We start from the raw sequence: 26,091 nt of genomic DNA on the forward strand, positions 1-26,091 counted from the left end.
CATAGCATCCTCCTCCCAGTTCAAAAATGTGTCTAGAAATGGGATTTTGTGACCCAAGTCACCAAACTACATGAAATCTTCACATATTGTGTAAAATAAATTATATAAATCACCCCTGAAACTCGATATGAAGAAGACTTTTTTATTAAATTAGAGAAAACCCGGACAATTTTCGGGTAATTTTTAGTCCAATCAAAGCACGTTTAACATTGAGTTGTCTGCCAGTTGGCCAATCACGCGCTTTGTTTCAGGCTAGCACACAAAATGGCTACGGGGGCTTCACAGATGCCTATTTTACTGGAGATTCAGATTTGTTGTTCTGTGGAATAAATGTCGTGGAAAGTTGCAGCAGGTAATTTTATTTAGTGGGAAAAGCATTAAAAAGGCTGAAGAAAGTGCTGCGAAGTGGATTAAAGTGCAAGAAAGCCTTGAAAGCAAAGTCCCTGCTGAGGTCCTGGAACACAAAGATTTAGACAGCCAGGGACCAACTATAACTAAAAGGTAAAATCTAAAGTCTGAATTTATGAAAATCTATCTGTGAAGCCCCCTTAGCCATTTTGTGTGCTAGCCTGAAACAAAGCGCGTGATTGGCCAACTGGCAGACAACTCAATGTTAAACGTGCTTTGATTGGACTAAAAATTACCCGAAAATTGTCCGGGTTTTCTCTAATTTAATAAAAAAGTCTTCTTCATATCGAGTTTAAGGGGTGATTTATATAATTTTTTTTTTACACAATATGTGAAGATTTCATGTAGTTTGGTGACTTGGGTCACAAAATCCCATTTCTAGACACATTTTTGATCCTCGGCCCACAGCCTATAATGGCCTACTTCTGCTCCAATGACTTAGAACTTAATTGTGGGCAAATGGAATATAACATGGCATCTTTGAATGTTATTCAATTTGGAAGGAAATTTGAAAAGGCGAATACATGTGGCAATACTACAAATCTGTAGTATAACGTGATCTGGGGGAGGTGGGGTTCTGATGTATGAACTACAAAGGATTGGTATGCCAGTATAGCAAATTATTAGTATAGAAATAATTAATGAAATGTTGCAATGGATTATCTCTTGAATGTGATGGGTGGGTGGAAAATGAGGTCCAAGGCCACAATCGCTGTCCCTGGAGGAGAGTAGGTGAGAGCAGAGGTATGGGAAATAGACAAGGTGTAACCGAGGCTCTGTCAATTATAGAGGGAAGCGTTCCCATTGTGGATGGTTCAAGGATCAGGGCACAGATTTAAAAATAAGGCCAAAGGGAGATGTGAGGAAACACGCGTAAGGCAATAACTTCGTAAGTCATAAGAGCAGAATTAGGCCATTTGGCTCATCAAATCTACTCTGCCATTCAATCATGGCTGTTTTACCTTTCCCACTCTACCCCATTCTCCTGCCTTCTCCCCCTAAATCTTGACACCTTTGCTAATCAAGAATCTTCATTCTTCTTCTTCTTCTACTTCTTCTTTGGAGTTTTACGGCAGCCGGCATCCACAATGTTGCATTGCTGCCACCTTCTGGCTTCATTCCACGGTACTCATGTCTTTACATTATATCCTTTTTATAAGCCCAGAGGCCCTCAAGAAATCAAACAACAACTTTATTCCTTTTCCTTTCCCTCCACACTCTAGAATGTTCTTTACTGATATTTCTGTCAATCCAATTTTCCTCATTTCAATGATCATCAGTCCTCTTTCTGTCTCGTATCTCCTACATGCAATTAGGGCATGCTGAACTGTTACTGGCTGATGGCATTCCTCACAGAGCCCAGTAGGGTGTTTTCCCAATATTTTTAATGTGCTGTTCAGGTGAGTGTGTCCTATCCTCAATCTTGTTAATACTACCTGTTAAGAATCTTCATTCTCTGCCAATTAGCTCAATTAATCTGAAGCTAATTGAGTTTATCATGATTTACAAATGGGGATTAATAAGAGTTGAGGGGAAAGGAATCTGCAAAGGTATGTATAAAGAGTCTGTATTGCTCTGCCGAATGTAAACGCACGGAACTACAGATGCTGGTTTACAAAGAAAGACAGGAAAATTGGATATCTTGGTATATTACACTGGAAGGAAACTGAGAAGGGTGAAGTGTAATGGAAAAGAAGACACATACAAGAGTGCTGGAGTAACTCAGTGGGCCAGACAGCATCTCTGAGGCAATGTTTTGTGTCTGGGCCTTCAGATTGTGGTAGGGAGGGGGGGGAAGAAAGCTTGGAAGAGAGGTGGGGCAGGACAAAGTCTGGTAAGTGATGGGTGGATACAGGTGAGGAAGAGGGTGGAATTTGATGAGAAGAAGACAGAAGGTTGTGAGATGAGGTGAGAAGATATGTGAAATGTGGGGATATAGGTGGGAGGGGAAAGGGCTGTTGTTGGTTAGTTACCTAAAATTGGAGAATCCAAATCTTTATACCATAGGGTAGTAAGGTACCCTAGCGGAATATGAGATGCTGTTCCTTCAGTTTGCTTGTGGCTTCACTCTGGCAATGGAGGAGGCCGAGAACAGAAAGGTCCTGGGCCACATTCATTACTTCCGACACAAACCATTCCCTCACTATGTACTTTCCCCAGCAACCACGGGAGATGTAGTGCCCATACATCCTCCCTCTCATCCATTCAGGGACTCCTGCAATCCTTCCAGGTGAGACAGAGGTTCACATGCACTCCTCCAACCTCACCCACTGCATTTGATGCTCCCAATGTGGCCTCCTTTTTCTCAGCATGACAAAGCATAGACAAGGTGACAGTTTTGTCAAACGCTTGCGATCAGTCGACCAAAGCCTGGTGGATCTCCAGGTTGTTGACTATTTTATCTCCCTTTCCATTCCCATACCAACCTTTCTGAGTTACTCCAGCATTCTATGTCTTTACTTGCTCTGTAGAATGTCATTAGCTTGGACAGTGGCCACCATCTGCAATAGTTCGGTGACATTCTACAGTTAAAGTATATTCTATCCTTAATAAATCTGGATCAGTTGTAGCTAAGTAAAATGTAAGGAGCAAAAGAGGCCATATGTCCTAGTATGTTCAGTGCTACCTCGCTCAGAGTGTTTTCCTTCACAGTTCTCGGCTTGCTATTGTGACTCCGCATAGTTTTTCTCCAAGTACATATCCACTTGGTTTTTTTAAATTACTGTGGCAATTGTTTCAATCACACTTTCAGAGACGACCCGAAATGTCGACTATCCATGTTGCCTGAGATGCTGCTTAACCCGCTGAGTTACTCCAGCACTTCATGTTTTTTGAACTTGAATAGATCCTTGTATGTAGACATATCCCTTGGTACTTCACAAGAACATTATCAAATATCCCACAACTTTCTTAACGGATTTAACAACCTGTCACTTTCAAAGATATATGAATAAACATGTTCACAGTCCCTCTACTCTTGCTGTCCTTCAGTACCATTATCATTTGGATTATACTGCTTTACAATGTCATCTCCCAAAGAACATTACTTAACAACTTTCTGCATTAACTTGCATTCTCCCATGAGTCTACAGCTCATTATGCTCGGCATTATTTGCTGCATTGCCAAGCTTTGCACCTCACTTCAAAGATGGCGCTCCCTTTAGTTATTGTTTTTAGTTATTGTTGAAAAAATATAAATAAATCCCTGGAGATCAAGTGTCAAGAGTGTTTTATTGTCATATGTCCCAGATAGAACAATGAAATTCTTACTTGCTGCAGCACAACAGAATATATAAACATAGTACACAGTAAACAATATAATAAACAAAAAAAAAAGTTCAGTGTGTCTATATAGACACACTCACAAGTACACACACACACACACACACACACGCACGCATACATAACCTGGACGTTGCAGTTTTCAGGCTACTGTACCTTCTTCCTGATGGCAGGGGTGAAATGAGTGTGTGGCCAGGATGGTGTGGGTCTCTGATGATGCTGGCTGCCTTTTTGAGGCAGCGACTCTGATTAATCCCAGTGCATATGTTTGGCTACTCAGTGTGTCATTGATCTCTTAATTAAAAACTTTCATTGCCTCATCGGACATTGCCTCATAAGGACGCCCAAACTGTGGGGTAGTCCAGGTCTGGTCTAACCCGACAACGTGGCAAGATGGTCTTGCAACTGTCTTGCAACTGCACTGCTACACCCTTGCAAATAAGCTAACATGCCATTTGCTTTCTGTTTGTTACCATCTCATATTGAGTCTTGCAGCACAGAAACGGGCCCTTTGTCCCAATTTATCTATGCTGACCAAGATGCCCATCTAATCTAGTCCCATTTGCCTGTTTGGCCCATAATCCTCTAAACCTTACCTTTCCATGTTCCTGTTCAAGTATCTTTTAAATGTTGTTACAGTACCTACATCAACTATTTCCTCTGGCAGCTCGTTCTATTTCCCCTGTGAAAAGTTGCCTATTGGGTTTGTTTTAAATCTTTCCCCTCTCACCTTAAACCTATGTCCTTAGTTCTTGATTCCCCTACCCTGGAAAAAAAGACTCTGCGTTCATCTTCTCTATTCACTTTGTGATTTTATACACCTCTAATACACCTTTTATACACCTTGTATCCTTCTCTACACTCTTTCAAGCTCAGAGGCATCTTTCATACAACAGGGTGATTAAAACTGAATGCAGTATTCCAAATGCAGCCTCACCAATGAACTGTACAACTGTAACATTCCAACTTCTATATTCAATAGAATCTGAAGAAGGGTCTTGACCCAAAACGTCACCCATTCCTTCACTCCAGAGATGCTGCCTGTCCCGCTGAGTAACTCCAGCTCTATCTTCTATATTCAATTTCCTGACTGATTATGTTACATTTCTACTTTCATGAACCAGCACAAGATGCTTCTTTTATTTTTTTTATTTCCACCAAAAGTAATAACCTCCCATTTCTTGTCTGCCATCTCCTTGCCTAATCTATATTCCTTTACATCTTCCTCAAAGCATGCTTTCCCTCTCAGCTTTGTATTGGAGGTAAATCGAGACATGTTACACTCCCTGTTCAATTTGGCAGTGATTCGTGTAAATTGTCTCGAACTACTGGCCTGGTACTAGATCCTTCTGGCACGTACCTACTTGCCAACATGAAAAATACACTTTATTTCCATGTTGGTTTCTAGCTTGTCATCTAACCACTTAAATATTTTAATGCTAATCCCGTGAGTCTTTATTTTACTTGGCAACCTTTTGTGCGATCTTTATCAAATGCCTTTTGGAAAACCTTGATAGCCTTTCAACCAGTGTTAGGAAGAACTGCAGATGCTGGTTTAAACCGGACAGATACAAAAAGCTGGAGTAACAGTGGGTCAGGCCTTTGGAGAAAAGGAATAGGTGACGTTTTTAAGTCAAGATCCTTTTTGGACTGAGAGTCAGGGGAAAGGGGAATGAGAGATATAAACGGTACTTAGGAGAAATGAATGGAAGATATGCAGAAAGCAACGATAAGGACATGTGGGGTGCAAAATAGGCCATTTTTGGCTATGGGATAGGTTATAGTGAGTATGCAGACAGGAACTCGCACAGGACAACAGTAAAACTAGTACGACAACTTGGTTGGGGAGGGACGGGGAGAGAGGGGGTGCAGGTGTTACTTGAAGTTAGATAAATCAATATTTATACTGATGGGTTGTAAGCTGCCCAAGCGAAATATGAGGTGCTGTTCCTCCAATTTCCATTTGGCCTCACTCTGACAATGGAGGAGGCCCAGGGCAGAAATGTTAGTATGGGAAGGGGAGTAGGTGTTTGGTAACCAGGAAATCGCGTAGGCCGTGGGGGACTGAGCGAAGGTGTTCAGTGAAGCGATCGTAGAGTCTGTGCTTGGTCTCGCCGACATCTACCCTGCTGGTATACATCCTCAAAAAGAAAAGCTTGGATATATCAGATGCTGTTTCCTAGTGATATGTATATAATTGCTTTTTATCTGTGTGTGATTACATTCATGGGCCTGTTAAGCTACAGCAAGCAATAATTTCTTTGTTCTGGTGTTGGTACATAAACATTTGGCTCCTTTCAAAAACCATGTTGACTTCCTATTCATGGTAGGATATTCTGAATGTCTTTTAGCAGTTTCCTGATAACTTATGTTAGTCTATAGTTAATAATTATCTGTCATGAGACTCTTGGCTTCCCCATGCTTTCAGGTATATGGTGAAAATGTTGTAAATTGGCCGTTCATATTTAAAACAACCGTGCATCATGGGACCTGCCCCTGTGGCTCAATATTTGTGTTGAATATGATGTCATGCTAAACTAATCTCCCCTGCTTGTACGTGATCCTTATTCCTCCATTCCCTACATACCCACATGCCTGTCCAAAAATCGCTTGGACTCCATCATCGTAACTGCCTCCACCACCACCACCACCCATCTTTTTTAAATGTTGCCCCTCCCACCTTAAAGCTTTTCCCTCTAGTCTGTAACATTTCCATCCTGGGAGAAAAGGTTCTGCCCCTATCTATACCCCTCATAATTTTATATACTTCTATCAGGTCTCTCTTCAGCCTCTGATGCTCCAGAGAAAACCTAACTTAGTTTAACCTACCTAATTTACCAAACTTATTTTAACCAACTTGCAATGGAATTCAGTAAATTGCATCCCATCCAATCAGTTTTCTGAACCATCTTACCCCTGTCCTTCCAAAAATACATTTAATTTACTGCCAGCCCTATCACCTCTTCTGCCGATTCCTTGCAATCATGTTTAGTTCCTGGCAGGATGAGCTATTCCATGGAAGAATCTTTTACCAGTTGCCTTTAATTTTATGACACATGTCACTTGCCCTTTGTTGCAATCCCTTGCTTGTTCTGTTTCTTAATCAGTGTTCCCAACTTGTTTCAGGCATTGTACTTTATTAGCACCTTGGTAGATTTACCATACCAGTTCTGTCCCTGGGTGATCTGTCTGCTTCATGCAGCCTTGTAGTCGGTTACTGCCCTGACTTGCACGCTCTGTAAGTTTTAAACATGGCATATTCATTGCCGGTGACATTATTTCCGACAACGTAAATCATGTTTTGCTTTTTGACCTTGGACTATTTTAATAGAGAGTTAATGTGTGCTATATTTACCTGAACAATTTTACCTGCACAACAAAAAACAAAATCAATAAAACACCACATGTTGCAACAACGATATATAAAATCATTAAGATACATCAGGAACTGTTTCAAATAGATTATATTTTAACATGTTTTACTGTTTAAGTCATCTTCCACACATATAAATGCTTGTTTAATGTCGCAGCTTTTTCTTCCTCATTACCCACATTAATTGTGCTACATTTTTACATTTTGCCTAAAATAATACTTATTTATCTGCTTTTATGTTTCTTGATAATTTGCTTTCCTACTTTTTGCCAAGACTAATTTGGTTGAATCAGTGGTGATGAGTAATGTTCTGTGATTCATAATCAGCCAGTATCTGTCAGAAATCAAATGTATTTTAAAAAGCTGCTGTGTTCTTTCACTTTTCTGTTTTCTTTCTTTTTTTTTTTTTTTTTTCTGACTTTAATCGCCCTAACTTTGAAAGCAGCACCTTTGATTACAGGCACTATATTCTGGAATTCCCTCTCAGACTTTACCTCCTGTTCAATTCACTCAAGGTGCAATAAAGTGCTATCTCTTTGACAAACTTGGTCATCTAGACAAATATCTTTTTTTGCTTCCCACTGTTGAATATTATTTGCTCATACTCTTGTGAAGTGCATCGGATGTTTTCCTGTGTTAAGTTGTACAAATACAGATTGTTAATTCCAGGCTTTCTAGGCAAACACTACATCAAATCTCCCTAGATTACATATGCAGAGCAGCTTTGTGGCATGTCAGTGGGGATCAAGGATGGTGTGCCAGTGACCCTTGCAACTTTCTTTCTCTCGTCATATCGTTTAAAAAAGATGAGGAAACAAATTAAGACCTCTGGTTCAATGAACAGAGTCATAGAGTTATACAGCACGGAAGCAGGCCATTCGGCCCACCTTGGCATACTGGACTAGTTTCATTCGCCTGCATTTGGCCCATATCCCTCTAAACCTTTCCCATCCATATAGCTGCTCATTTGTCTTTTAAAAGTCCCAATTGCATCCAATTCTATGACTTCACCTGGCAACTCATTCCAGAGGACCTCAGAGGGTAGTTCCTATCTGGAACCTGCTGCCAGAATAAGCCATAGACTTGGATACAATTATTTTTAAAAGATATTTGGATGGATATATAGATGAGAATGGTTCAGAGTGAAATGGGCCAAATGAGACTAACTAATCTGCCAACTTGGTTGGCATGGACACGGTGCACTGAAAGGCCTGGTTCCATGCTGTACAACTCTTTTACTCATAAAACAATTGCCCCTGAAGTCCCTATTAAATCTCTCCCATCTCATCTTAACCCTATGCCCTTTAGTTTTAGAATCCTCTGCCCCTGGAAAAAGACTGAGTGTTCACTTTATTCTGGAAAGGGCTGTAATTTTTTTAAAATCCTGCTCTTGGAAGCAGAGTTAAAATAAATATAGGGAGAAAAGGCACTGACTCAGACATTAGCCCAAACCGTGATTTAATAGAGTGTATCTGGAGCATGTAAGATTACCAAATCTCTCTTGCGTCACCCTCCTTCAGGACTGCATGCCAATCACTTCTCGAAAGTAGTGCAGGTGACTTTCAATTATTAAACATTGCAGATGGTGCCCGTTCTATTACCAGAAGCTGTGTTGTGTGACAGATCCCGCAGAGTATTAATTCCCTTTGTATTTGCAGTGGATCCAGTTACTAAGAATGAGATTGATCAGGTAGAGAGGTTGTTTCTAAATATAACACTTCCTGGGCTGTAATGGTATTGACCAGTTTGTGTGTCATGACACCACATCAATTGAATTGACTTGAGGTAATCTGTAAATGGGATTTTGCAGTGCAATGTAGTAAATATTCAGATAGGTGCTGCTGCATATTGCATGCCGGTTATAGTTTTTAAATGTGCTCACGAGATGGTGCTGCAGACTCAAAATGTAACAGCAGGTTACACAGAGAGTCATACAGCACGGAAACAAGTCATTTGGCCCATTTAAGCTTATCCATTTGCTTCCCTTTGGCCCATATCCCTTCCATGTATCCACCTCCTCCTCACCCCACACCACGTCCAAGTGTTTTAAAAAATGTTGTTATAGTACCTGCCTCGACTACCTTTTTGGCAGCTCTTTCCATATACCCACCGCCCTGCGGGGGGGAAAAGTCCCTATTGAATCCTGCCCCCCTCACCTTAAACCTGCATCCTCTAGCTCTCGATTCTCTCACACTTGGTCAAATACTCTGTGCATTGACCCTATATATTTGCCTAACGATTTTATAGACCTCTATAAGATTACCCCTCAGCATGCTCTGCTCCAGATACAACAATTTTTGGAACCACGGTCTGAAGAAGGGTTCCATCCTGAAACGTTGCATTTCCCCCCCCCCCCCCCCCCCATTCAGCTGTTTGTATTTTGCTCAGAATTCCCACATTTACTACCTATTGACTTCATTTATATGGCAGTTCATCGCTAGGAATCAAACAACTGGGAATGAATGTCAGCAACCTGGAAGCTGTAGCCTTACAGTGTCAGTAGGAAGGGAAGCCATATCATTGTTTCCTTGACCGTGGTGTAGCTATTTTGTAAAAATGTTGATTATCTGTCCGTTCGATGGAAGTTTTGGGTGGGGCTGTTCCCCGCTCCCCCATTAGGATGAGTCACCATCAGAGGTAGTTGACGCAGGAACAATAACAACATTTAAAAGACATTTGGACAGGTACATGGATAGGAGGGGTTTGGAGGGATATGGCCAAATGTCAAATGGGACTAGCTTAGATGGGACATCTTGGTCAGCATGGACAAACATTGAACAGTACTGGAACAGGACCTTGAGCACACAATGTTTGTGTGATCATGACGCCCAGTCCATCTTTTATCTGCCTATACATAATCGAATCCTGCCGTTCCATGTGTATCCGTGTATCTATCTAAGATTGCTTAAATTCCACCATCATAAATGCCATCACCCCCACCCCTAGCAGCGCATTCCAGGCACCCACCACCGCTATGTAATAAAACAGTTTTAAAACATTCCCACCACATCCACCTTAAACTTCGCCCTCTCACCTCGGAGCTGTGCCCTCTAGTTTTAATATTTCCATTCTGAACAACAGGTTCTGACTGGTTATCCTAATCTATGCCTCTCAATTCTGTCAGGTCTTCCCGCAACCTCAGGCGTTCCAGTGAAAACAATCCCAGTCTGTGCAACCTCGCCCTTTAGCTAATACTACATAATTCATGGATCATTCCGGTAAACCTTCTCCCCACGCCTTCTAAAGCTAAGAAGAAAGGGGGGGGGGGGCGGGGGGTGGTTAATCCTTATCAAGAAAAGATTGGTAGTAAAACTACTTTCATTGAGATTGGGATAAACATGTCTGAAAACTAGAACAAGGGAACAATTTCCGAGATTTGGTACTGAATAATGAGCCATATTCTATGCAATGGCTGTTGAGCATTTATTGGATGACAATCATTATATGATAAGCTTGACTGGGATTATAGTACCTAATATAGTTTTGGAAAAGGAGATATTGAAAACATTTAGTAAAAATCTAGAAAATACACTAATTGCTGGAGTAACTCAGTGAGTCAGGATTTAAACATCAGTCTGAAGAAAGGCCCCGAGCTGAAATGTGGCCTTTCCATGGCATCCAGAAATGCTGCCTGACCTGCTTTTACTCTAGTGCTTTGTGTCTAGTTTTGTAAACCAGCATCTGCAGTTCCTTGTATAATCATAGTAAGTATCTAGGTTTGATAAAGATGGCATTCATTCAACATACTTAGTCTCTCTACAGTGAATTTGTTAAGTCCATTAATGGTGCCGCCACTCTAGCGCCTAATAAAAATAATTTACTTTGATACAGAGCCAGATTGTATCTATAAAGAGCAAAGTTCTAATATCCAGAAATTCCTTGAATAACCTGTGTGCAATATAAAGACCAAAATAGTAGGTTATTTGTAGGGAAATGTGAAGAAACTCTCAATTGATATTCAAGTCAGCAAGGAATTATAATAGAAAGGGCAGGAGGGATGGCACATGTGCGATCTTGCCCCTCTGAATTTACCTCCAGTACCTTGACTTGGATTATAGTACCTAAGGGTTTATAGGACGTTATGGTGGGTGCATTAAGTGGCTAAATGGCCTGATTTTCCTCAGAGTTCCAAACTCAAGCTGAACCAGACTCTGTGCGCTGGTGTCCTGGTGTTCCACATCAGTTACCCCCTATTCTCTCCCCACCATGAGCATCATGTTTCCAACTGCATATCTTCTCAAAACCACCAGATAATTTCCACCTCCTGCCCGAAGCCCTTGATCTACGTTGTTATTGCCCACTATTCTCATCTGGCAACCTTCTTGCATGTCATGTTATAGTTCATCCAGAGCTTTGTGACGAACCCTACTCCACTACGGTCATAAATCACCCTGTGTTTGTTGACTTGCTTTTGATTAAAATATTCTCGTATTGTGCGCTCATCTTTCAACGCTCTTGTGCTTGTTCCAGGCCCACATAAATCTGGGAAATTTGTGCCCTTCCAGTTCTGGCTTCTCGTGTATCCTTGATTTCCTTCATGTCATTGTATCTTCAGCTGCTGACACTATACACATGTCCCAAATCATTTCTATGCATGTGCATCTTTAAATTGGTTTCTGGGATGTTTGTCATAGTGTCATACAGCATGGAAACGGGCCTTTCAGCCCAACTTGTCCATTATCACCCAGATGCCCCATCTATGCTAGTGCCATTTGCCCGCATTTAGCCTATATCCCTCTCAAAACTTTCCTATCCATGTACCTGTCCAAATGTCTTTTTAATGCTGTTACAGTGTCAGCCTCAAGTACCCCCTCTGGCAGCTCGTTCCATATACCAACCGCAGTCTGAGTGAAAAAGTTGCCCCTCAGTTTCAAAATAAATCTTTCCCCTCTCACAAACCTATGTCCTCTTTTTTTAAATTTCCCTGCGTAAAAGGCGATGCATTCACCCTATCTATGCCCCTCATGATTTTATACATCCCTATAAAATCCAAATTCTATTTTAACATCACTCCTCTAAAGTGGCCTGGAAAGATTTATAAGCATTGTGTAAAAATAGATTGTTATTTCAATATATTCTCATATTCCTAATCTATTTTTCCATAAACGTTTTAATGAAAACTATGTGACTTCTCTGTAGCTAAAGATGTCAGATCCTATGCTTGCCTTGTGATAAGGTTCTGGTTTCTGCTCTTTCCACCTTAGCCCCAAACTACCAACACCGTTGAGGAGCCTCTCGACTTGATCAGGCTTAGTCTGGATGAGCGGATTTACGTGAAGATGAGGAACGATCGAGAGCTTCGCGGCAGACTACACGTGGGTAGCCAGTTGAACTTTTTTAATGTTGAGAACAATTTGGTTCTTTACAGGTTGTCAGTCTGTAGTGATTGGCATACTGCAGGGATTACTACTTGGCCCCCAGTTATTCTTGTTCCATATCGATAATTTGGCTGAGGAATCAATACATCAGACGGAGGCACAAGGATGCTGGAATCCCAAGTAAAAATCAAAGTGCTGGAGGAATACAGCGGGACAGGCAGCATCTGTAAAGGGAAATGGAGAGGTGACGTTTCTGGTCGGGATCCTTACTCATATTCTTGTCGTCTATGGTCACACAGTGGTGCAGCGATAGAGTGGCTGCCTTACAGCTCCGGAGATCCGACTACGGACGTTGTCTGTGCGGAGTTTGTACGTTTTTCCTAAGACCGCGTGGGTTTTCTCCGGGTGTTCAGGTTTCTTCCCACGCTCCAAAGACATGCAGGTTTGTAGGTTAATTGGCTTCGGTAAAAATTGTAAATTGTCCCTAGTTTGTAGGATAGAACTAGTGTATGGGGTGATCGTTGATTGTGGAGAACTTGATGGCCAAAGGGCTTGTTTCCACGCTGTAATTTCTAAATCTAAACTAAATCTTTGCAAGTTGTTGCTGATATTAATCTAGATGTGATTGAAAAGGGGATGTGAAGAAGCTTTAAGGGAATCTGAAAACATGGCACTGTATTGTGGAGAAGATGTGATCACCAGTTTGTGAGACAAAACAGAAAAGCTGAGTCATTTCTAAATGGTGAGAGATTGGGAAGGATTGCTGTCAAGGGGACCTGGGACTACTTGTAATTAGATTGCTCATAACTAGCATGCATGTGGAGCAAGTGAGTAGGAAGGCCAGTGGAGTGTTGACATTTAATATGAGGATTTCAGTACAGGAGCAAAGATGTCTTATTGCAGTTGTCCAGTGCTTGGTGATGCCACGCTAGTAGTATTGAGTATAGTCTTGGTCTCTCTCTGAAAACAGGATACACCTGCAGATTGCAGTGAAGACTTTGGTTGATAAAGATGACATAAACACAAAAAAAACAGAATATGCTGGCAGGTCAGGTGACAGGATCTTGCACCTGTAAAAAGTAACCATGTTTATTTCTCCACAGATGCGACTTGACCTGCTGAGTGTTTCCAGCATTCTCATTTATCCACTGCATAAGCTGAAAGAACCATACAGCATGGAAACAGGCCCTTTGGCCTAAATCGTTCATGCCTACATAGGTGTCGCATCTAAGCTAGTCCCACCTGCCCACTTTTGGCCCATAGCGCTCTAAACCTTTCCTATCCGTGTACCAAGTGTCCTTTAAATATTGTTATTGTACCTGCCTCAGCCACTTCATCGAGCAGCTTAATCCATAAACCCACCGCCTTTGGATGAAAACGTTGCCCCTGTTAAATCCTTTTCTCTCACCTTAAAATTTGTATTGTGTTCCAACTTGCGCTAGTGTGGGTTTGCACCATACTTTGGTGGTTAATATCTGAACTCATAATCCAGTGAATGTAGGTTTGGGTATCTGCATAGTACATCATAAAAGGCCCATTAAGTTGTTAGTGTCTTCCAGGAACACAAACATGTAATCATTAATAAAAACATAACATGCTGGAAAAACACAGCAGGTCATCTACAGAAATATCTCAGATCAAAGACCCTTCAGAACAGGGAAAGAGGAATAACATGTGTTTTTGGTTGCAGAAAGGATATGAAAAGGTCAAAGAGTGAGGCCAGGTTTGCTCAGTTTGCAGAGCTGTGAGGTTATTAGATTAATTACGGGCAGCTACAGGGTTGGAGACAGAGAACACTGAGAAAGGGACATGTGAAACCAGTCGGAGTTCTTGCTGAGAACTGAACCCAGAAGGTGGTTGTTGGGAGATGTCCAACAGAACAGTATCTGTGGAGAGAGCAATACTGTACTAATATTACTGATGTCTAAGAAGGAACTGCAGATGCTGGACAATCGAAGGTAGACAAAAATGCTGGAGAAGCTCAGCGGGTGAGGCAGCATCTATGGAGGGAAGGAAATGGACGACTTTTCGGGTCGAGACCCTTCAGTCTGAAGAAGGATCTCGACCCAAAACGTCGCCTATTTCCTTCGCTCCATAGATGTTGCCTCGCCCGCTGAGTTTCTCCAGCATTTTTGTCTACCTAATATTACTGATGGATAACCTTGCAGCAGAACCGAATCCAACCTGGCCTATATGCGATTGCAATCACTTGCCAGTTACATTGACACTTAAGTTACTCTAAAGTGGACTTGCAAACCACTTCACCTCGTGCAAATAGGAGGGTAACGTGGAACAAAGAAATATGTTGCTGGAGGAACTGAAACAACCCTTTTCCCTCCACAGATGCTGTTTTCCTCAATGAGTTCCTCCAGCACTTTGTTTTTTTTATTGCACACAGTTCAGTTCAGTTTTTATTTGTCATATGCAGGTTAACATAGGGTCAACGGTACAATGAAATGTTTTTGACAAGACAACAATGATAATACACGGATAAAATTAAGGTTAAAACATTAGTAGATAAGACATTGGTAGATAAAAGACAATAATAAATAAAATAATCAACATATATGATGTATTTATGAGTTCAGAAGCCTGATGGCATGATGATAAAAACTGTTCTTAAGTCTGGTGGTACGTGCAGCCATGCTCCTATATCTTCTCCCTGATGGTAACAAGGAGAACAGTCTGCGTGCTGGGTGGCTGTGGTCCTTGATGATGCTGTGTGCCTTCTGCAGGCACCGCCTGTGGAAAATATCCTGAATGGCCGGAAGACAGTTGCCAGTGATGTGCTGTGCCACATTCAGGCATTTGCAGTCTTGTGCAAAGATCCAAGATAGGCTACTCCTGCTAAATGCAATGGACTGACGTGTAGTACGCTATGGAGGGGATCATGGGCATTTTTCCACGCCCATTTTAGCAACCTGAGCCTACCTAACCCGACCCGACTCGCACTGTAATCAATGTTGCGGGGCAACAGTTTGTGTGGGTCAGATTCATAAATCTGTCAGTTCAAACTTCTTGTCAAGAATAAAATTTGATTCTGGTAATTGTCTTTTTTAATGTTTTTTAAATCATTTCTTTTTAAATGGCTCACAAGCAGTGTTTGAGTTGATTTTGTAGTAACCGGAACCGACCCGACTCGCAGGGTGATTGACAGGGGGGGACTTTTTGTGCGTGATTATAGGGTTAGATTCATAATTCTGTTAGTTCATAATTCTGTTGATTCTTGTTAAAGAATAAAATGTTTGTAAACACACATACATGAAAATTATATAAATGTATATAACACACACAATTATATTTCTTCTAATCCAATAATGAACTTTATTTCAGACTAGACAAGGGACATTAAATAAGAAACATTGTAAATAAGAAACATTGTAAACCTCCCTGCAACTTCACACACACTAGGCCTTATCCCCCCCGGCACTCTCTCGCCTGCCCCCTTACTACAATGTCCCCCCTCCTATGCCCCTCTCCTCGCCGCCCCGGGCCCCGCACTCTCTCTCCTCGCTGCCCCGGACCCCGCACTCCTTTCTCCCCGCTCTCCTCTCCTCGCTGCCCCGGACCCCGCACTCCCTCTCCCCGCTGCCCCGGACCCCACACTCCCTCTCCCCGCTGCCCCGGACCCCGCCCTCCCTCTCCCCGCTCCCCCGGACCCCGCACTCTCTCTCCCCGCTGCCCCGGGCCCCGCACTCCTTCTACCCGCTTCCTCGCTGCCCCGCACCACGCACTCTCTCTCCCCGCTGCCCCGGGCCCCGCCCTCCTTCTCCCCGCTGCCCCGCACTCTCTCTCCCCGCTGCCCCGGACCCCGCCCTCCTTCTCCCCGCTGTCCCCCTCTCTCTCCCCCCTCCCCCGGCTCCGCACTCCCTCTCCCCGCTGCCCCGGACCCCACACTCCCTCTCCCCGCTGCCCCGCACACCCGCACTCTCTCTCCCCGCTGCCCCGCTCTCTCTCTCCCCGCTGCCCCCGGCCCCGCCCCCTCTCTCCCCGCAGCCCCGCGCCCCGCGCTCCCTCTCCCCGCTGCCCCGCACCCCGCACTCTCTCTCCCCGCTGCCCCGCACCCCGCACTCTCTCTCTCTCCCCGCTGCCCTGGACCCCGCACTCTCTCTCTCCCCGCTGCCCCGGACCCCGCACTCTCTCTCCCCGCTGCCCCGGGCCCCGCACTCCTTCTACCCGCTGCGGATCCAATCTTTGGCCGGAAGCAAGAAGGCGGGAGCAAGAAAGCGGAGCAAGATAGCGGACCAAGATGGCGGAGTCAGGTTGCTAAAATGTGTCCTATAATCACCCATGAATCCGCCCATGAGCGTACCTCACGTTTGCGTGAGAGTAACCCATCTTGCTCCGCTATAGGATCTTTGGTCTTGTGTGTCTCCGTTGGACAGTAATGCCGTCTTTGCCAGGGTATGGACATCCAGAATGTGTATAATTGATGCTTTTCTTTCTATTAAGCCTAAAAATGTTCCTGCGAGGCATGTGTTAATGCAGATTAACAGTGCTATTGGGACAGTGCCTGAAGCAAAACCTTGATCTGTCCGGGCCGTGTGAAAGCCAATTTAATAGTACCCAGGAAATTGAAACCTGAAACCTGGATTTTTTTTTGTGTGTCAAACGCCCCAACTAATCTCCAGGATTATCACTGAGTTTGAATAGCATCACAGGGTGCAGCCTGGTGTGTTAAACTTTAGTGCACGGAGGACAACAACACATGGTCCAAGAGAAGAGCAACTTGCAGAAAAGGGCACAGTACTAGAGTAACTCATTGGGTCAGGCAGCATCTCTGGAGAACATGGACATGGACCCGGCGTGGGGGGACCACTGTGAGGAGGGGGAGGGGGAGAAAAAGGAGGGGGGGGCAGGCATGAGGGTACTTTGTAAGAGCCCATTATGAGCGATTATTTGCATACCTTGGTTATGTAAGCAAAGAATTTCACCGTGACTTGTCACATGACAAAGTATTCAATTCAATTCAGGTGATGATTCAGGTTGGGACCCATTTCCAGACTGGTTAGACGGGTTTTGATCTGAGATGTTACCTTGACAGATGGCTGAAGAAAGTGACAAAGGCTGCTCGTGAAAAGGAGACAAAAAGGGTGTGGGATAACGGGAGGCGAGAAATGTAGAGCTGGAGGGAGGGATATGAGTGGAGGGGATGAGGGATGGGAAAGAGGGGATATGGGCAACATGTATTAAGGAAGGAAAAGTAAACAGAGGGATATTGGGACAATTGGGTGCGTACTGGGTTGGAGACATAGGAAATAGAAAGGGTGTAGCGCCTGGTATCACTTAAAATTGGAGAATTCAATGTTCATACCCTTGGCTTGTAAGCTACTCAGGCAGAATATGAGGTGCTTTTCTTCCAGTATATTTGTGACCTCACTCTGGCAATGGAAATGGCCCTGGATAGAAAGGTTGCTGTGGCAAAACAAAGAACTGCAGGTGCTGGTTTATACTACAGATAGACACAAAGTACTGGAGTAACTCAGTGGGTCAGGCAGCATTTCTGGAGAAAAAGGATGACCGTGGCAATGGGAAGAGTTAAAATGGTTAGTAACCGGGAGATCCAATGCCCTTGGCAGATGGTGTGCAGTATTCAGCAAAGCAGTCACAGCCACTTCGGGAGCACTGAATGCAGCAGAGAAGGTTTGAACAGGTGCTGGCCAGAAACATTGTCCATTCCCTCCACAGATGCCGCCTGACCTGCTGAATTCCTCCAGCACTTTTGTTTCCCTCAGGATTGCAGCATCTGCAGTTCCTTGTCATCATCTACGGCAGAGATTACTGGTCCTGCATTGCCTTGCCCACACCCACAGACTGCAACCGAAGCAAGTTGTAAAAATAGTTAAAGACAATCGGATGCAAGACGAGGGAATATTTTCTACATAGTGGTTTATTCTGTGAGCTGATTGAAGCAGGCTGGTTAGTCATCGTCACTTGGGACTTGGTTAAAATTGCATAACTGTGAGAGCAGGGTGAGGGAAGCAAATTAGAGGGATCTATCCGGGAGTTGGCACAGAGCTGATGGATCATATGGTCTCCCCCTTGCGCACTTCTTTTTTATGCACATACTTGGAGGCATCATGTTTCCTTCACCGGACTATAGATGAGGATAAGACCTGCCCTCCCTGCGCAACCACAAAACTGAATGGAGTTTGCACATTCTCCCTGTGGCCGTCTGGATTTCAAGAGAGTCGAGAGTGTTTTATTGTCATTTATCCCAGACCGAACAATGATATCCTTACTTGCCTTAGGCTTCCTCTCACATCCCAAAGACGTGCGGGTTTGTAGGTTAATTGGCCCCTGTAAATTGCCCATAGTGTGTAGGAAGTGAGATAACATAGAACTAGTGTGAACGGCTGAGTTACTCCCAGACTGAAAAAGAGTCCGACCCGAGACGTCACGTATCCATATTCTCCAGGGATGCTGCCAGACCTGCGGAGTTACGCCAGCACTTTGTGTGCTTTTGTGTAAATCAGCATCTGCAGTCCCTTTTTCTGCCTCCAAATCCATTCTCAGGATGTAGATATCTCAACATCAAGGTTCTCACTACGTGCCGCTGTATCTCAAGGGTGAGCCGTATTGACTGCAGGCCAGCCACCAGACTCCTGAAGCAAACAGCCCACCATGGCAAGCAGTTCCCAGGTGGGGCAGTCAGTACATGTGCTTCAGGGGTATCCTCCAAACTTCCTCAAAATGTTAACACCATTATTCCTGGGAATTCTACACCCAAACGTCTAGGACGGGTGTTAAACCTTTGAGTCTCTCTGGAAGCGGATGGAGGCCAAACACAAACGGAGAAGGGATCACGATAATCTAGATCACCCACTCGCCTGTCCACCCACTTTACTGTGGCACTGCATGCAGATGCTCCATAGGATGATTCAACACTCGGAGCTGTCATGGAAACAAGTCATCCTTAACTCCAAGTACCTGCTGAAAGCAATTCCATAATTTGGTTATTCGCTAAAATGAATGATTGGAGTTTTTAAAAATAGAATGCATTAGTCCATGGTGATTTACAACGTGTCGGGCAGCTGAATTAAGTCCTTCAAAAGAGTCACCTTGATCAAGATCAGCAATGTTCTGCTGCAGCATTGGGTGGAAGTAGCAGTCAGATCATTTGTTTAAAACCTCTGCCCCCTGTACCATATTCAGAAGTAGATTTGTTTATATAAAGCAGTGGTCCTGATTTATTGGACTAAACAATCTTCCTGTAATAAGCAAAGCCACTAGTTTCATGTTCGGATGTTTTTAAACCCTGGATCCCCACGTGACTTGCACAATGGATCAGGTTTCCAAATTTATGACTATTGGAAAAAAACTCTGCGTTGGAGGCCAGGAGCAGATCTAATTTTACTGCCATTTCCTGTGTGGGCTGATTTTGTTGAAAGCTTTTCAGAAGATGATACACCCAAAGGCTCATCATACAAGGGAAAGCTAACATTTCGGGGGGGGGAAAAAATAATTGCAAGGTATCTCCCGTCAGAATATTGAATTCCACATGTGCTGACTTCAAAGCTGAGGTGCCATGTAATAGAAGGGCAGTGGAAAGAGTAAATTAAATGTTTGTGTGTGGGAAAGAACGTTGTCTGCAACATGAGGATGCAGCGTGGTACTTTACATGTAGCCGCTCTTGCCATGAGGTAAACACAGCAACGAATTTGCAAACAGTATGATATTGTAAACAGCACTGTGTTAATCAGCAGAGAATCTTTTTGAAATGGTGTTTGGGAGCTACATGTTGATCAAGGTCTTTGTCCTTCAGGAAAGGTAGAGGTGGGTGTCCATCTGAGGGGGCCTGTCTTTTCTGGAAGGCAACAGTTGAGTCACAGAGCTGCACAGCACCAAAACAGGCCCTTCGGCCAAACGCATCCATGATGACCAACATGCCCCAATCTAAACTAGTATCATTTGCCTCCATTTATCCCTCTAAACCTTTCCTATCCATATTTCTGTCCAATATACATTAAATATTGTTATAGTACCTGCCTCAACCATCTCCTCTGGCAGTTCATTCCATATACCCACCACTCTCTGGGTGTGAAAGTTGCCCTTCATGTTCCTATTAAATCTTTCCCCTTTCACTTTAAACCTTTGTCCTCTGGTTCTTGATTCCCCTTCCCCTACTCTGGGAAAAGATACTCTGTATTTGCCCATTTATTTGAAACATATAAGATTGTTAAGAGTTTGGACACGCTAGAGGCAGGAAACATGTTCCTGATGTTGGGGGAGTCCAGAACCAGGGGCCACAGTTTAAGAATAAGGAGTAAGCCAATTAGAACGGAGACGAGGAAACACTTTTTCCTCACAGAGTGGTGAGTCTGTGGAATTCTCTGCCTCAGAGAGCAGTGGAGGCAGGTTCTCTGGATGCTTTCAAGAGAGAGCTAGATAGGGCTCTTAAAAATAGCGGAGTCAGGGGATATGGGGAGAAGGCAGGAACGGGGTACTGATTGGGGATGATCAGCCATGATCACATTGAATGGCGGTGCTGGCTCGAAGGGCCGAATGGCCTACTCCTGCACCTATTGTCTATTGTATATTGTCTATTGTCTATTGCCCTATCTATTCCCCTCATGATCTTTCTCCCTGGGGTGGTATTAATTGATCTTCCATGGTGAGTCATCAAGAGTCAAGTGAGGCCTGTTGAAGCTGAGGCAAGGATAATTGGATCTGACCATGCAGACCTCATTCTGTGTTGTTCGTTTATCATTTTCCTACGATTCGTTCATCTGTGCATATTTATGATGAATAACAGTCTGGTGTTACCAAGCCATGATAACACCCCTCTGCTACCTGTGGTGGCAATGCAGAAATCTCCCAGCAGGTGGCTGTGATCGCAGGCTGGCAAACATACACAGTCAGCCACCATTATGAATGTAAGCATTGGAATTTACAATGCCCAGGTTCGCAGGCCAGTGTAGATATAATTAGTCATGTGCAAATTCTGTCTTGTTTTTTTCTTCTCAACTCAAGGTTAGATTGCAGGCCACCATTTTGAAGCATGCTCTTTGTAATCACAGGCATACGACCAGCACTTGAATATGATATTGGGAGATGTCGAAGAGACTGTTACAACAGTGGAAATTGATGAGGAAACGTATGAGGAGATATACAAAGTAAGTGCAATGCTCTTCCCTCTGCGCATTCGAGTTAGTTGTTGCGGAAGCTTAGGATCTCATGTACATGCTTCATAGAGTTGGATCGTACTATAGAGTTGGATCGTACTTGTTCTGACACGCTCCTGACAAGCTCTTTGACTCTATTCGCTGCTGCACTGGTAGGAACAATATTGTGCCTACCTAATCTGCCCCTACCACCTTTCGTAGAACCGTAGAACACAGAAGCAAGCCCTCCGGCCCACAATCTCCATGCCGAACATGACTAGATTACTCAGCCTGCACATGATTCCCTATCACTCCATTCCCTGCACATCCTTACTGATATAAAATCTTCTTAAACACCACTATCGTACATGCTACTATTAAGACCCTGTCTCTATATATAAAAAAAATGCCCCACACATCTTTTTTAAGCTTTACCCCTCTTACCTTAAAGTTATGCCCTCTAATTTTTTAACTTTTCCAGCCTGGACAAAAGGTTCTGACTCTCTACCCTGTTTGTGCCTCTCATAAATGTATATACTTTTATCTGATCACGCCTCAACCTCCGATGCTCCAGAGAAAACAATCTATGACTATCGAAACTCTCCTTATAGCTAATACTCTCTGATCCAGGCAGCGCGTCTTGGTGGACCTTTTCTGCACCCTCTGCAAACCCACCATATCCTTCCTGTAATGGGGTGACCAGAGGGCAGTGTAATACAGTCATCCTTTCCCTTGCACCCTATCCAGTTGCCTGCATCAGCAAAGGCCTGGGAACAGAAGTGGCTTATATTGGCAGTATGCAGAAAGCGTGTATTAACTTGTTTGTCATTCAATTTATCAAAACTCTGGGGACTTGAATTACAAGCAGGAGCACATCCCTACTCCTGCCACTCCTGCCTGAGATCGTGGCCAATCTGGTTGATTGTAATCTCAACTCCTCATCCCTGGCAACTCCTGGTAACCTTTCACCCACTTGTTTATTGAGCACGCACCTATCTAATTCGAACAGACTTGGCTTCCACATCCTTTGAGAGAAACAAGTTCACCTCGTTTGTCTTCACTGGATGACCTCTTGTTTTTAAACAGCAACTCCTAAATTCAATTTCCCCCTCAAGAGCAAACATCCTCTCCACATCCAGCCTGTCAAGTAACCTCTGATCTTGTGTTTTAATCGAGCCATCTTTAAATTTTCAGTCTCCACCAGACCCTAGCCCAGCCCATGGATTATTTCCTCATAAGATAAACTGCCCATCCTAACACTAAGAGTTATTTCTCTTGTCAGGAGAGTCTAGCAGAGAGGGGGGGGGGGGGGGGGGGGGGGGGGGGGGGGCATAGAATCATACAGCACAGGCTCTTCAACCCAACTCATCTTTCCTGACCAAGATTCCCCATCTAAGATAGTCCCATTTTCCTGCATTTGGCTCATGTCCCTCTAAACCTATTTTATCCATGTACCTGTTCAAATGGCTCTGAGAGTTGTCATTGTGCCTGTCTCAACTCCCTCCTCTGGCAGCTTGTTCCATATACCCACCACCCTACCTGTGAAAAAGTTTACACCTTGGGTTCCTATTTAATTTTTTTACCCTCTGGTTCCTGAATCCCTTACCCTGGGCGAAAGACTGTGCATGTACCCTATCTATTCCCTTTATGATTTTATACACCTCTGCAAGGTCACCCCTCAGGCCCGCTGAGCTCCAAGGAATAGCCTGCCTAACCTCTCCCTCGAGTCCTGACAACATCTTCATAAATGTTCTCTGCACTCTTTCCTGCTTAATGCCTATAGCAGGGTGACCAAAACTGGACACAATACTCCCAAGTGCAGCCTCGCTAATGTCTTGTACATCTATAACATAAAGTCCCAACTTCTATACTTAATCTCATGACTGATAAATAGCTACTTGTGACACCACTTTCAGGGAACTGTACACTTGAGTACTCCTAGATCCCTCTGCTCTACAGGGAGAAGTTGGGGAGGGGATGGGGGGGTGATAGTATCAGAATAAAGTGGGGCGTATGAAGTAGAAGATCTTGATGTTGGGACAGGCCTGACTCATCCTTATTTCACCCTACGGCTCCCTGAACGATGAGTCAAAGCTATTCACTATGACCTTGGATGTTTCCACAGCGACTTGCCAATTTCTATCGTGAGATCTTCCCCTTTCCTAATCCCTGCTGCTTTTAGATAGATAGATAGATAGATAGATCCTTTATTGTCATTCAGACCTTTCGGTCTGAACGAAATTATGTTGCCTGCAGTCATACACAGAATCAATAATAACAAAACATACAATAAACACAAATTTAACATACACCACAGTGAGTTCACCAAGCACATCTTCACTGTGATGGAGGCAAAGTCTTAGTGTGCAGTTTTTTGTGTGCAGTTGAAAGATTCCTGGCACCCAGGAAGTCTGATGCCATTAAGCTCGTGGAGCAGCAGAAAACAATTTCATAATTTCATGTCATAGCAGCAGAATTAAGCCATTCAGCCCATCGAGTCTACTCCACTATTGAACCGTGGCTGATCTATTTTTCCCACTCAACCCCATTCTCCTGCCTTCTCCCCTTAACATTTACTAATCAAGGTATCTCACAGCCTTTTAAAAAATATTTGCAGAGTATAAATATTAAATGTATTAAAATAAAAACTGAAGCATCTTGAGCATATTTACAGAAAAACTATTTATTTTAGTCAGAAGCGTTGCTAAGCAGTCACGATGGCATGAAACTAAATAGTATGTGATGTAACTGAGCTGGGGGTTTCAGTGTATTTAGCGACAAGCGAGGTTTGTACGTACCATGAATTTGGGTCGGTTCCAGAGATTTCCCTTGATTGCTGCTGATCACCGAATCACTGGCAACGTTGCCAAGAGTTGTTCCCTCTTTCATCAGTGCCTGGAGTACCTGATTACCAGCTCCTGGCTTATTTTAGTTAGGATTTCAATGCTGACTTCTGAGCTCTTTGGAAGACAAAAATAGCTTGATTTCAGCAGGACATCAGAATACACTTGACTATAGAGTCACACAGCATGGATGCAGACCCTTCGGCTCAACTCATGCAAACTGACCAAGGTGCCCATTCTGAGCCCATATCCATCTAAACTTTTCCTATCCATGTCCCTGTCCAAATGTCTTTTAAATGTTATTACACCTACCTCAACTATCTCCTCTGTCAGCTCGTTCTAAATACTTTCTACCATCTATGTGGAAAACATTGCCCCTTGAGTTCCTATTAAATTTTTCCCCTCTCATCTTCAACCTATGCCCTCTAGTTCTTAATTCCTCTACCCCAAGGGGGTATTCCCTTCATGATCGTGTACACCTCTATAGTGTACACTCCTCAGCCTCCTGCGCTCCAGGGAATAAAATCCTAGTCTGCCCATTTTTCCCGTTTGCTCAGACCCTCAAGTCCCGGCAACATCCTTTTAAATATTCTCTGTACACTTTCCAGCTTGATGACAACTTTCCTATAAAAGGGTGACTAAAATGGCGCACAATACTCCAAATGCAGAATCACCAATGTCTTGTACACTTATAAGATAACGTTCAAACATCTTTACTGAATTGGGGACATAAAGAAGTACAGATGCTGGAATCTTGAACAAAACACAAAGGTGCTGAAGGAACTCAGCAGGTAAGTCAGCAACGGTCTGAATAAGAGTAATGACCCCAAACATCACCTGTCCTTTCCCTCCCAAGTGGATGCTGCCTAACCCACTGAGTTACCTCTGTGCTTGTTTTTCTATACTCAATTCCCTGACTGATGAAGGCCAGCATGCCCAAGAGCCTTCTTCACTGCCCTGTCTACTTATGATGCATCTTGTGAAGACTCTGAACCTTGTCAAATAATAGGCCTGTAAACTATAGCAATCCGTGGCTTGTAAGCTGGGAGTGGACAGGTGACCAGCATCTGACATGTGGTGCCAAAATGCTTTGGGGCTTTATGAAAAGGAACCTGGTTGTTTAAAGATTATTTCATCCATGATCTTTTCCTTTCTCTCCCCAGTCCACCAAGAGAAATATCCCAATGCTGTTTGTCCGTGGGGATGGTGTTGTTCTTGTGGCCCCTCCACTGAGAGTCGTTTAACCCCAACCAAACTGAACACTGTGGACTGAGCTTCAACATGTGGCTATGATTTTCAGTTGATTGAGACATTATTGTTTTTATAGACCATATTTCAAAGTTACAACAGACAAGGCTGAGGCCTGTTGTTTATTTTTCTAAAAGTGTCCGGCTTGGACTCTTGTGAGAAGTGAAGTGTTTCTGTTTGATTTAATAAAGATCACCACTGTTTTCTGTGCCTCGATGTTCAACCATGTGTTATTCACTTATTCACCAGATCTTTAACCCACTGTTGACATCAACTTAACATCGTCCGAAGAAGGGTCCTGACCCAAAACGTCACCTATCCATGTTCTCCCCAGATGCTGCCTGATCTGCTGAGTTACTCCAGCATTTTGTGTCTTGTTTTGTAAACCAGTATTTGCAGTTCCTTTTGCCTCCTCTCTTAACATCGTGCCCTGATTTCCATAGAAGATACCTTGCTGTGTCAGTGTTAGTCATTGTCCTTAGATGTGGATGATTCCATCTTCAGCAGCTCCAGAC

At 43.6% G+C, this 26,091-nt stretch overlaps 1 protein-coding gene across 1 annotated transcript in view; it reads left to right on the forward strand.

The window, feature by feature from the left end:
* Nucleotides 1-25,786, forward strand: part of lsm3 (LSM3 homolog, U6 small nuclear RNA and mRNA degradation associated) — a 28,274-nt gene extending 2,488 nt beyond the window's left edge. The window contains exons 2-4 of the mRNA XM_055647931.1: nt 12,268-12,378; nt 21,402-21,497; nt 25,492-25,786. Coding sequence (XP_055503906.1) covers nt 12,268-12,378; nt 21,402-21,497; nt 25,492-25,572 — 288 coding nt within the window. The 3' untranslated portion in view covers nt 25,573-25,786. The remainder of the gene's footprint in view (nt 1-12,267; nt 12,379-21,401; nt 21,498-25,491) is intronic.
* Nucleotides 25,787-26,091: the final 305 nt, after the last annotated feature.

This window comes from Leucoraja erinacea, chromosome 16 (genome assembly GCF_028641065.1).
Source record: "Leucoraja erinacea ecotype New England chromosome 16, Leri_hhj_1, whole genome shotgun sequence".
NCBI lineage: Eukaryota > Metazoa > Chordata > Chondrichthyes > Rajiformes > Rajidae > Leucoraja > Leucoraja erinaceus.